The following is a 13,951-nucleotide window of genomic DNA, read 5'->3' on the forward strand; positions in this document are numbered from 1 at the left end:
GTAAATGGGCGTATTAGCATGGATTGCCTTCCTTCAAAATCACTTTGCGCTCCATTTTTGAAGAATTCTATGAATATATATACATTGAATCATGAGTGTGTATAATGCGTTAAGTGTTTTACTTCATCACTAAATCTCTGATCTGTTAAAAGACTCGTAGATCATCTACATTTCTCAGGTTGTTGCTGAACCATCCCTCGCTTGTGTTTTTCAGCTGATTTTCTCTCCAATTTTCTTAAATTTCTGCATTTCTCCATCATGTTGCCCTTAGCTCAGTGGGTCAGCCTTTTTTTGCTTTACTCCATTGCCTCTGTTTAAATCTAAAACTGGTTATTTATTCATCTCAGAAAAAGATGTATAATTTTGCCAACTTCAAGTTTTTTTTTGCCTACGAAAGCCAAAAAGAATTAAGTGTCTCAAACTGTGAAGTTCAAAATAACTGTGAGTGGTTTTTGGTACCTGATTTTTTTTGTCAGCAAATTGATGTTTCCTATTGTAAAAGTCATGCATATTGCTTAATAATTTGGAACAGGAAAAAAAAACTCCTATTACAATGCCACTGAAAGTGTAAACATTTAGTTGTATTTTAAGAATGGTCAGTTGCATGTAAGTTTATGACTCGATCTTTATAGCTTTAGTAAAGAACATAGTGTAAAGGAATGGACTGAAGTCACTGATGATTGGATTTAGATAAATAAAAAAAATTTCTTTACTTTTAATGTTGTGAGGAGATGAAATATGCTACCAAGGGAGAATAGGTTTTCTAAGATTATAAATAAGTGCCTTGCATTGTTTTGGGTAAGTTCTTTATACTTATATCTTTAAATATTTATATTGAAACCTATGATAAGCCTTTGAAAAGTTTTAGAACTCTGCTGAAAGGTTATACAATTTGCTAATGGGTTTTCTGAGCCTTTCTTTTTTCCTAGGAAGTGTCTTATTTCTTGGCAGCACACATTTCTTCCTTCCTACCAACAGGATTTGCCCTTTTTTATTTCATTAAGATTCCTCCTGAGATTGGCTGTCTTGAAAACCTGACCTCCCTTGATGTCAGTTACAATTTGGAACTGAGATCCTTTCCTAATGAAATGGGGAAGTTAAGCAAAATATGGGATCTTCCTTTGGATGAACTACGGCTTAATTTTGATTTTAAACATATAGGATGTAAAGCCAAAGACATCATAAGGTTAGATAATTTTATTTCCATTTTTTAAATTAAGTTCGTTTCAGATTTTTTTCTGTCTGTGACTTTGATGGGTATGTAGTTACAATTTAGGAGATAATGTGTACTACTGTTTAATGGTGATATGCTGTGTGCCATTTGCCTTTTATTTAATAAATGGGTTTATATGGTGCCTCTACAGAGCTTTTCATTTTCTCCTAGCCACCCTAATGTTGAGAGAGTGTCTTCTGCTCCTGATCGTGCTTGTCATAGAAATGAACTGTAAAAGGAAATTATTTGGTCTCTTATTACAAATATATGTTCTAAAGAAATATAGCAGAATATAATAACTTATCAAGCTTCATTTCATATAGCAAATACTTATCATATGTCTATTGCATCTTAAAGCATTATAAATACTTAAATGATATAAAATTACTAACTTTGATTTTGCATGTGAGGGTGGGTAACTTACTAACCCCGATCATTTTTGAAATCACCAAAACTTCCCAGGTATCCCTGTTTCTTTGGTAATGGACTTTATCTCACTCTCCATTACCTTTTAAGCATGTCAATCTTACTGGTACCTACTTGTAAAACTGTTTATTCCCATTTCTACAAAATTACTCCTACCTATATTTATCTTGCAGATTTCAGCTCAATTATCACCTCTCAATGAATCCCTGACTTGACTATAATATCCAACAAGGCAGGGATCATGGCTGTGTTTATTCACAGTTTGATTCTTGGCACCTAACACAGAGCCTGGCATACAATTGATAATTATTGAATTACCAGTGAACTACATGCTTACCTAATTCTCTTCTGCTTTAATTTTCTTAAATTACATTTAACTTTTCATCTCTTTTTATGAGGAAAGATTGGTTTTCTGTTCCCCTGGGCTTGATTTAATTTGAAAAGAAAGACTGTCACCAGCTATGCTAAACTTGACTACCTTCCATCTTACCTAATTGTTTCCCATGGTTTTCCCTTCTGAAACTGGACAGATGTTCAAATTAAAATTGGTTCAATTCTTGGTAAGGATTTAGTAGAACTACATTTCATTATGGTATGCTATATTACCAAGCTGCTATATCTATTTTTAAATGTGTTGAACATTTTTAGAAGGGAGAAACCTGGAGTAGTTTAGAAATTGTAGGCATCATTTGCTTTTTTTTTTTTTTAAGGATTTTGTTTATTTATTTGACGGAGAGAGAGAGCAAGCAAGGGAAGCAGCAGAGGGAGAGGGAGAAGCAAGCTCCCTGCTGAGCAGGGAGCCCGATGTGGGGCTGGATCCCAGAACCCTAGGATCATGACCTGATCCAAAGGCAGATGCTTAACCAACTGAGCCACCCGGGCACCCCCATCATTTGCTTTTTTAAAGAATGACTTTTTTGAAGAGTGCTGAATTCTTAATAAATAGACAATTGAACCATTGATATTCTTGCTTATTGATAATGCAAACAGAGCTCAAGTTGTACATGAGAAAATTATTTCAAACAGAATTTAAGTTGTATGTGACAAAATGATTTCAGTAATAGCAGGCACAATATCTGATCTGTCAGGCTGTATTTTCTAAAGCATCAAATAAATCATGAAAAGTAATGATGCCTTTTGTTCAGATCCTCAGGAATGCTGGTCAGAGTCCTATTAGTTATGAGAATGGATCAGTCCATATTCCCTAAAATTCTCATATGATTTAGTTTCCTCCTCTAATTTTAAATTGTAGCAGCATTTTAACATAGTTAAAAATACGTCTTTCTATAGCCAGTATATTTTTAAGAACATTTAAAATCTAGTATTAATTGAAAAGTGGTTTTGTTAGCTACCTATAGCACTTCTAATTAGTTTCAGTTGTTTTTTTCATTAAGATTGTTAGGAAAAGCATCATACTATCTGCTGATAGTTTAATAGCTTACATGTATTAATTTATAATATAACCAGTATGTTCTCAGTCTCCATTTCTATTATATACCTGCATACGTAATATATGAATATATACATTATATATACCAAAAATGAATATATATGTACACACACACACACAGGCACATATAATGTACCCAATATGACCTCACTATCAAAGTTTAATGTAACAGTTTGCATATATACTCTACTTTGCTTCTCTGTCATATTAGCTTTGTAAAATTTTGGGCCTTCTAATTTTTAGGGTTTTATTTGTGTTATTTAAAGAAACACATATATATATGAGTTTATATATATATATGTGAGTTTATATATATATATATGGGTTTCACACATATATAATGCTAATTAGTTCATAATTATCAGCATTCTAATTAGTATTGCAAACGTATTTGATTATTTCTGGTGATGATGTAACATGTCATATTTGATAATGCTATGAATCATTATCAACTACATGAACATCACTAACAAAACATATGCATTAATAGTGTGTTGAAAGACATGTATGTTATTACGCACATGAGCTGTGCAGTCTTTTGCACACTGTATTTTAGAACTAGTCTGATATTTTAAAAATTTCAGCACATAAGAATTCACCTATGTCTTATGTACACTGTTAAGCAGTTTATTATTTAATTTTTGTCTTTCAAATACTAGGTTTCTTCAACAGCGGTTAAAAAAGGCTGTGCCCTACAACCGAATGAAGCTTATGATTGTGGGAAATACTGGGAGTGGTAAAACCACCTTATTGCAGCAATTAACGAAAACCAAGAAATCCGATCTTGGGGTGCAAAGCGCCACAGTTGGCATAGATGTGAAAGACTGGCCGATCCAAATAAGAGGCAAAGGGAGGAAAGACCTCATTCTAAACGTGTGGGATTTTGCAGGTATTTATCTTACTAGAATCTTTTATTTCTGTTTATCTTTTCTTTAGGACAGGGATTAGAAGCTGAGATTAGAAGCTGCAAAAGAGCTGGTAGATACTGCAAAGAGACCTGGTAGAGGCTATAGAATTATTCCAAGGCCGTTTACTTCTGATTTTACCCTTGCCACCAGAACGCATTCTGTGGAGGGAAATGTTAGGAACCAGTAGGAGCCAGCCGAAGCTTAAATACTTGGTGGGTAGTTGACACACGTGCTAAAAGTTGTCAATCCCTAGTAAAAACCCAGTGTAGTCTTCTAAACATTGTCTGTTGGCTGTTTCTGTCTTTTTTTTTTTTTTTTTGTATGCTAAATAGTAGATTGTATCACCTAAAAAAAATTTTTTTTTAAAGTATTCTTGCCTCTTGTTTGGAAGGCTAAAAAGAAGTTTCCAATCTTTATTTAGGTCGTGAGGAGTTCTATAGCACTCATCCGCACTTCATGACCCAACGAGCCCTCTACCTTGCCGTCTATGACCTCAGCAAAGGGCAGGCTGAAGTGGACGCCATGAAGCCTTGGCTCTTCAATATAAAGGTCATCTGTTCTAATCATTTGGAAGTAGAAAATAAGTTTTATTTTTGTGTGTGTAAGGTAATTTATTTTGGACAAACAGTCGCTTCTAACAGTCTTCTCAGTTTTTAAAAATAAAGTTAGAAGCACAAAAATTTTGAGTTAGAGAATTTTTAGTGTCATTAGGTTGTGACATGAAAATAGTGTGTTCCATATCAGTATATGTTATAGATACTTAAAACCCTTTAACCTATAAGAATTGAAAATATATATGTTGAACTACTTTTGATCATTTTATTTTACTTTATTTTATTTTTGAGGGGGGGAGGGGCAGAGGGAAAGGGAGAGAGAATCGTAAGCAGCAGTCTCCATGCCCAGTGTGGAGCCTGACACCAGGGGCTCAGTCTCACGACACTGAGATCATGACCTGAGCTGAAATCAAGATTTGGACGCTTCACTGACTGCGCCACCCAGGCGTCCCTGATCATTTTATTTCTTAAATGGAGTATGAACTTCCCTAATTTAAAATAAGCTATACTAAATGAAAGCAATGCATGCATCGTCAGCTGCGTCCTCACCGGCAATGCTGTATGAGTGACTGCAGATCTTACACTTCTCAACGGTACCAGATTACTATGCTTAGATTTGGAATCTCTCTTTGTGATTTTCCCACTTTCCCCTGGCTGTCATGCTGTCAGCTAGTTCTTGATGTAGTAAAGGTTTTTAGAATTGAGATAAAGTTAGAGTGAGTGATGCTCTTTGAATGAAGCTTCAATGGGCTCTTCTGTGAGTCAAGTCCTTAAAAAGGTTTGTGTCAGGACATTTTAGCTGATATTTCGGCCGCCTACAAGCTCATTTTGTAATTTCAGTAATTTTTTTAGCTTCCTTTTTTGGTCATAACTAGCCGAAGCGAGGAAATATCATAGTGGCGGTCATACTTGCTGTTGTTGTCCATGTGGACGGCAAGTTGAATGACTTTAAAATGAATTCAGGAGATTGAATTTACAGATAAGGAAGTGAAAATATAAACCATATTATGTCACTTTGATATAGTCTTGGGTTTATTAAATGCTTATTTTATCTAGAAGTCCAAAGTACACTTAGAGAATAACCCGTTTTGAGGCATTAAAGAAAGGAAACGTAAAATAGACTACTACTATTATATAGGCTGCCTGAAAAGGGGTAAAACTTGGAATAAGAAGGGACATAAGAATGACTTTAAAATTTCTTAAGGTTACATATTTCCCCTAAGTTTAAGGAAGGAAAGATAGTTGACATTTTCTTCTTCTTGACACCTTTTAATTTTTCATTTCCACTCAACTGAATTTCATAAAAAGTGGCTGTGAACAGAACTGTAAGCAGTCTTGATTTTAAAACAAACACAGAGTATTTTGTATCATTTCTCGTAGGCTCGTGCTTCTTCTTCTCCTGTGATTCTTGTTGGCACGCATTTGGATGTTTCTGATGAAAAGCAGCGTAAAGCCTGCATAACTAAAATCACCAAGGAACTCTTGAACAAGCGGGGGTTTCCTGCAATAAGGGATTACCACTTCGTGAATGCCACTGAGGAGTCCGATGCCTTGGCAAAGCTTCGGAAAACCATCATAAATGAGAGTCTTAATTTCAAGGTAATGTGGTTAATGCCTACTGTGGACTGGTGGATAAATGTAATTGATTCACTCTCATATTACACAACTGCTTAGAAATGTCAGAAGTGTGGAGAAAAGAACAACTATCTTAAAATTATGGTGTCTTTCATAGATGTTAGCATTATTAAAGCGCTTCAGTTTTATAGTTGCTTATTTATGCCATGCCTCATTTCAAATGCATAGAAATGGGAATAAAAACAATTAGAGGATCCTGAAGGAAAACTAAGAATGTCTGAGAGACTGAGAGAATGTTTCTGAGAGAGTCTGAGAACATGTTTCCGATGCCCTTTCTCTCACAGCTTTTTGTGATGGTGATTCAGTCAAAGAATGCAAGGGAATATTGGGGTCTTAGGGTCATCTTTCCTCTCTTCTTCTTTGTTGTTTCTCCCCTTGCTGCTTTCTCTTGGAGTACCCGTTTTACACGCATCTTCAACTTCTGTGCTGCTCCTTGGCGTCTCCGGTCACTGTGATACCTAGTCCACGTGTTTTTCTTCCCTCCATATTGTGAGATGCCTCTTTCCTGACGTTGCCGAGATCAGTAATTTGATTTTCAGCGATGTCTAAACAATTTTTCAGTCCATATAAACTGGATTTTCTATTTTAGAAATGATTTTTTGATTTCCAAAGTTCTAGTAGGTCAAATGTAATTCATAGGGTTCATAAAACACACATAAATTGGTTATCAGGGAGACTACTTGTTTTTAATACTTTCAGGAAAAAGAAATCTTTCCAGAGTTCTACAGATGCCGTGGTATAAACTGCACTGAAAATTCCTCACATAGTTCAATATGCCGAATACAATGGCGAATTTCATTTTTGGTCCCTGTTGGTTTACCTCATTAGCACTAATGATCAAGGCCATGGCTTATAACGAGGGTCCTGTTTTGCCTGGGCATTCCCAGTGTAATTAATAGTGTCCCACTACGTTCTCAAAAGCATTCCAATTTGGATGATAAATTACACGGTCACCCTGGTTATAATGTGTTGGCCAGTTAGCTTAGTTCTGTTCCATTTGCACAGATTATGCTCCTATCTAAAACCTAATGAGCCATTTATAAATGTGTTGGTCTTTGTGGTGCCCAGGGAGAGAATTTGCATGTTTGTATCTTTCAACACATTTATCACAGTCACTAAAAGGTTTTGCCAATGGTGGGTCAGTAATGGCATCTTATGTAAGAAGAATGACATAGTATTTATTTGCAGGTTTTCCAGCTCTCCTGTTGGACAGATAATTAGAGAGTAATGTGACTTTCAAGAAACAAATATGCAAAATTCATGCATCCAATTAAATATTCTCTTTATCCAGGTCGTTTTCTTCTGAGACTATACCTGTACTTCCAGAACTTTATTGTTACTTATAACATTTTAATAGCTCCTACTTTTATCGTATATGTTGGCACACATATAGTTTATTTTTAAAAAAGACTTCTTGGAGTATAGTTTGTTTTGAAAAAGCCTGAATTTAGTTGAAACAAATAGATATAGTATGTATAGTTTAGTTGAAGTGTGGATAAACTGGTTGGTTCATCTAACTGGACTAGTAGTGCTTTAGCATGATAGCAAGTTACCACTATCAATAAGACCAATTTTCTTCCCACTTATAAGTGAATTCTGAGGCTGACACAAGGAAGTAAAACAAATGCTTTGAGAAATCGCTGCATTATTTGAAGAAAGATGTATATTGCTAATGGTTGCATCATTCTGGTATTTTGGTTTGAAAATCTGTTTGATTGCTTTGCAGAATACTGGCTCTTTCAGGATCTTTCAGAACCAATGAACCTGTCAGAACTTGCATATTCTTTCCTCCCTGAGATGCTTCAACGTGTATCCAAATAGCAGCTTTTTAAAGCCATTAGAGATCTTTTTTTCCCCCTGTCATTTGTTTTTCATTTTCTCCTTCTATCTTGGCTCTTCTCTATTCTTTCTCTGTCTCGCCCTTATTAACATGTGTCTATGCAGACTCTAGAATATTTTTTTTTCTTTTTCGGCTCTTGGTGACCCCATAATCAAGCTAAAAGGAGAAGTAGGACAAAACAGAGCTCCATGCCAACATTATTCCTTTCAGTCTTGTCCAGCCCATTAACAGAGCGGAATCTTCTGCTGGCCCTGTCACTCAGCCCTATAAAATTCATCCCTTTGCTATGTAATTTGCTTTCTGTGAGAACCCTTGTTTACTTCTATATGTAGGTTTTCTTTCTTGGGTTAAAACACAAACTTCAATATGAGGTTCTATTTTATCTTAATTTATAAATGTTGAAGAGAGGGAATATGAAAAGCGGAGATTAGTGGAATTATGTTTAATTTGCTGGGGCATTGGATACATGAAAACAATTTTTCGAATGATGGAGGTGAATATGTAAGTAATAATATGGCTGCTATAAATAAAACTCCTTAAAGTTCCAGTTACGAGTAGAAAAAGAGGACCTTAAATTTGCATGTGCGTGTGTCTAATAAAACCCAGTTTCTGTTTATAATAAGTTTAAGAATTTAAGTAGAAATTGTCAGGTAAAAAGAATACAAGAATATACGCAAGGGTTGAGAAATGGGGAGACTTTGCCATCTGGTGGTTTTCTGAGGCATTTTAGTTACTATTGTTGACAGTTGCATCTCTATTTAAAATCAGATTTTCCTGGGGGGAAACAAAGTTTGGAAAAGATTTTTTATTATAGAAATTATCATCTTAAAGCCATTCTTTAAAAATGTTTATATATTTCAGTTAGTAGACAATGATTAGATTATAAGTGTAACAGACCAAAAAAAAATCATCCTCTCACGTCAAAATCATTTGTGTTTAGATGATCTTTTATTTCCCCAAGTTGGAAGTTCCGTGAAAAAGCGTAGTGTGGGTGAGGAGACTTCATGTCTTTCTCTGTTGATATGTACATTCCATTAACGCAACATTTGGCAAATAATAAGCACAAAATTTAGTGTTTTACCTTATGGCATGGATATTTTCATCTAATAAATAAGGCCCCAAAGCTTTTGTAAAACACTTACTGACCCCTAATGCTAGCATATCTATTGCATATATGTCTAATGTCTTAGAAAATAGCAAATCCTTTATTTATGGCTAATGACTTATCCTGGGTTATGTCATGGGTTTTCTGGATATTTAGATAAATATTTCCATGTTATTTTGTTTGATAGTTCTTTCTAAATTGGCCTCTGTGTTTATATTTTTCTTATTTTAATATCATTTTTTTATTCTTCACAATTAAATAGTTTTACATCATATTTGGATTTTATTAAAAAATACATTTCTGAGTAATATATCGCCTTCTTAACAACTATTAACACTGAATTTACCACCCACCTGACAAACATCTGAGTAAAATGGATTTTCACAGCTTGTCATGTGTAATTACACAGATCCGAGATCAGCCTGTTGTTGGGCAGCTGATCCCAGACTGCTATGTAGAACTTGAGAAAATCATTTTATCGGAGCGTAAAAATGTGCCAGTTGAATTTCCTGTGATCGACCGGAAACGATTATTACAACTTGTAAAAGAAAATCAGCTGCAGTTGGATGAAAATGAGCTTCCTCATGCAGTTCACTTCCTCAATGAATCAGGTGTGTGTGTTTGTTACATATTTGTCAACATTTATAAAATGTTGTCATTTATAAAAATGTATCTGAGTCTTGTATAGAATTTACATGCAAAACTTAACAGACTATCCATAAGATTCTTTGACCATTGACTTTTTCCTTTTGAAAGGTCATCATGTGCAATAATGTTGAATTTTCATATGACATATTATAGAAAAAACATTTAGAAACCATGTAAGGGCAGTAGTGAGAAGGGTTTCCAAGCAGAAGCTAAAACATGTGGGTTCTAGAAATTGACTTAACTATTCAGGAGCTTTGGGACCCTGGCACAAGCCATATCCTTTCATAGGATCAATTGAATTTAGTGTGTGTAGAGTTATTTGTATACTATAAAGGGAAATTATTATTGGGGTGGTCTCACTGGGCACTTAGAGGATCAGTGGTTGCCTGAGATAATGCAGCTTTTGAATGGCAGATCTTGCCTGTTGCACCGCACATAGTAAGCGTGATCTCACAGATGAAAACATTCCCACCAGCTTCTGTGCTGTTGGGTACTTGATCAGTATGACCTTGCTAGAAATGTGTGTGCTGATTTGTAATACTAGAGTAAGTGGCCAAGAAGCTGCTTTTAATCCCTAGATTCTGCTGTATGAAAAATAAATCTTCACATGGATTATAATCTGTTCCTTTTCTCCCATTATTCTTAAACCAGTAGCTTTCTGCAATATTGTTTCTTACCTATATTTGAAAATAAGGTATCTTTGTAGAATATGTTTAGAAAGCTAAAAATGTTTGTGAATTTTTTATTATTTGTAAATATATGCAAGATAATACATGCCATTGTCTCAAATATGCTTATACATGATAATTTTATCTAGTTAAAAAATATAATATTGGGACTTTAGAGCTCAGGAACTGGGATGCGCAGGTCCTAGTCTTAGCTCTTCGACTAACTGCTGAGATTTCCTCATCTGTAAAATAAGGAAGTTGGACTAGAGTCTCTCTAAAGCCCCTTGCTATTTGTATATTGTAGATTCCATGTTTCATTGTTTGATTTTTACTGCAGGGGTCCTTCTTCATTTTCAAGACCCAGCATTGCAGTTAAGTGACTTATATTTTGTGGAACCCAAGTGGCTTTGTAAAGTCATGGCACAGGTTGGTGTCTGGTATTTTCGTGGCATGGGGGTAATGATTGAAGAGAAGCACAACGATTGAAGAACATTGAGCGTTATAGATTTTGTATTCAGTTAAGGTAGAAAATCTTGTACATGTAGAATGTAGAACAATTCATGTAGAAGATTGCATTAAGTAGAGCTTCATGGAAGAAGGGAAGATGTCTGAGAATTCACTTCAGTGTCTTTGTTGCCAACTTACAGACAGATGTTGTACCACTCTGGTCCACAGTGCTTTTCTAGATCCTGATGACGCTTTTTTTGGTCTGGTTATTGACATTGTCAGTTGAACGGAAGCTCCGTGAAAATCCTTGGGGCAAATATACCTAAGAAAATTGGGTTGAGCATAAAACCTTTAACTAGATAATATGGAGGGGAGATTTGCCTTTTGAGTGGAATATAAGCTCTAAATGCTTACAGTTTTGAAAACTGGATGGTGATGATTATGGCTGTCCTTTCTCCATTTATATTTCATATGGAGAATTTTTTCTTCTGCCAATGATAATCAATTACCAATGAGTTTATCTTAATTAGTTATCATAACCCATCCCTATAGGTTTGCCATAGAAAACCATTCAAGCAGAATATACTAGCTCAGTGTTTCTCAGTGTCATTACCATTGACATTTTGGGCCAGATAATTATTTGTTGTACATTATAGGATGATTGGCAGCATCTTTTGTCTCTACCATCTTGATGCCAGTAGTATTGCCCCAAATGTGTCCGGCCATTGCCAAATATTGGTGGGGGTGCAAAATCACCCTGTTTGAGATCAGCTGCATCTGGCTTAATCATGAACTGAAGAGAGCTCGGGGAGGCTGTCTCTAGCACGTGCACTCACTGACAACCATTTTGTTTGTGAGCATAATTTTCAGTTTTGAACGTGACTCCCTAAATCCCTAAAATGATTCTTTTTACATTAGAATCATCTTTTCTAATTAAACCACAATAGTAATTAAATTCCCTCAGATAATTTTGAATGATAGTTCCTAAATTTTATCTAAGGGAAAAAAGGAAGATATTTTGGAGAGGGAATTCATTTTAGGCTAAATCCTATGTCATGGACCTTGAGAGCATGTTGAAACATTACTGCAATTGGCAATTGTAACATGACAGTAATAGCTGTTTTGGTAGATATTTTTAAAGTAGATTTTCCTCCTTTTGCAAATATGCCATGTAAAGTGTGATTCCACTCATCTACGAAATCGAAATGAAGCTGGTAGAGTGGTCAAGAGCACAAGCTCTGGAGTCAGCATGACCTGTGTTCAAATTTCTTCTATTTCTTACTAACTTTGTGACATTTCTTAATGTTTTAAGCCTTTGTTTCTTCACTTGTAAAATAAGGATAATGACAATATTATTTTTTACATTGCTTCCCTTAGTGTAAGTGGGAAGTAAATGTTAGCTAATTTTATGTTTGACCTATTTGGTAATTAAAGATATTATTTTAGGAAATTTTAAAAAACCCTTCAAAACTGTAAAAATGCATCCATGTAGTTTTGGAAAGTGTGCCAGGTACAGAGCTAAATAAAAAATATGTGTAGGTGGGTGCGTTCTGTACAGCAAAGGGAGTTTTAAATATACCCTGAAGATTTTGTTGTCCTAGATGGCACACTATATCAGAAAATAACTAAACTCCATATAGTCAAGAAAATGCTAAAGTTATACCAAAAAATGATGTGCTTCATGTGAACTGGGAACATTTAAAGTTGCACAGATATGGATAATATGGGGGGGGGTGTATTTTATTTAGTAGAACAAAAAAGTGGTTTGCAGCAGAATCATCATCTTTTAATAAAAACAACCTTCCACCATAGCCACAATAAAATCCCTGAGGATTCCTGGAGTAATTAAGTTGAAACTCCATGAAAATTCTTATTAGCATAATTATACTATAAACATGATAATTTAAGTGAAAATTAAATAAAAAATTTGCATAGTTCAAAGTTATATTGAAAGATAGATCTAAAGAGTCAGTAGAAAAATAATTTCAATTTCTTATTAATTTAATAAACACCATCATTTTTGTTTATGCTGATATATTAAAATATAATGTCATTTTCACCAAGACTTAAAGAGAATGAAAACTATAATCAAGTGAAAACAAGAATGACTTGTCTGACATCCATCAGCAAAAATAAATAGGGGTATTCACCTCCATGAGTTATCAAGGCAAAAGCAGAAACAATTTCATGGAGCGGAAGTTCTAATGAGCCTACCGGCCCTCTTGTGCCCCAGACTATTAGGTCACCAAACTTATTAAAGAAGTTTCCATCACTGCGCAGAGGAGTTTGCAAAACTCATTTAATCATATGATAAAAGAGAGATGAAAGGCACTTATTGAATTAATCAGGTGGAACATTAAAAAGCTTGCATGGCAATTTAATCTTGATAAAAACTTGGGTGAGGAATTTGGAAAATTTTCTTTCTTTGCATGAGGGCATAAATTAGCATTATAAGTTACTAGGCTGAAGGAATATTAAGAGTTCTTTTAAAGGTGATAAAATTAAGATAATGTTTCAGTTTTTTATTTCTGTGTAACAAGATGCCCCAAAACTTAGAGAAAAACAAGTAAAATTGGAGTAAAACACCAACATTTTATTGTTCCTCAGTGCTCTGTGGGTTGACTGTGCTCAGCTGAGCGGTTCTGCGCCACACGGCATTGGAAGGGTCATTCACTTGGCTTCCTTCATCAAACCAGACTGGAAAGCCCGAAAGCGCTACACTCACATTTTTGGTGTGTTGGTGATCCTCCACGTAGCATCTCGTATGACCAGTCCTTTCCAAGGATAGGCGCGGAAGTGCTAAAATGTCAGTTCTGCCACATTCCAGTGACTAGGATAACCAGAAAGCCCATCCAGATTCAAGACGAGGAGAAATGAATGGATTTCCTTTCTTGAAGGATCGAACATCATGCATGTGTAGGGAGAGAAGAAACTCGTGTGTCCATCTTTGGAAACTATCTACTACAAATAGTGGGAGCGCACCATAGATCTACTAAAAAAATCCAGTACAAACCTCTATTTTAAAATCAGTGTGGTCTAGGGGTGCATGGCTGGCTC

The 13,951-nt window shown here is 35.2% G+C and overlaps 1 protein-coding gene across 6 annotated transcripts in view; it reads left to right on the forward strand.

Annotated features, from left to right (window-relative positions):
- The window catches only part of LRRK2 (leucine rich repeat kinase 2), a 135,620-nt gene that overhangs the window by 70,270 nt on the left and 51,399 nt on the right, over positions 1–13,951 (forward strand). For all 6 annotated transcript variants that reach the window (XR_006409898.3, XM_057318803.1, XM_026502095.4 and 3 more), the window contains 6 exons: positions 1,005–1,186; positions 3,749–3,978; positions 4,419–4,546; positions 5,932–6,150; positions 9,541–9,742; positions 10,785–10,873. Coding sequence is in view for 5 of the 6 variants with exons in the window: in XM_057318803.1 (XP_057174786.1) it covers positions 1,005–1,186; positions 3,749–3,978; positions 4,419–4,546; positions 5,932–6,150; positions 9,541–9,742; positions 10,785–10,873 (1,050 nt within the window). In the remaining variant the exon portion in view is untranslated. The remainder of the gene's footprint in view (positions 1–1,004; positions 1,187–3,748; positions 3,979–4,418; positions 4,547–5,931; positions 6,151–9,540; positions 9,743–10,784; positions 10,874–13,951) is intronic.

The sequence above is a fragment of the Ursus arctos genome, unplaced genomic scaffold (genome assembly GCF_023065955.2).
Source record: "Ursus arctos isolate Adak ecotype North America unplaced genomic scaffold, UrsArc2.0 scaffold_26, whole genome shotgun sequence".
Taxonomy (NCBI): domain Eukaryota; kingdom Metazoa; phylum Chordata; class Mammalia; order Carnivora; family Ursidae; genus Ursus; species Ursus arctos.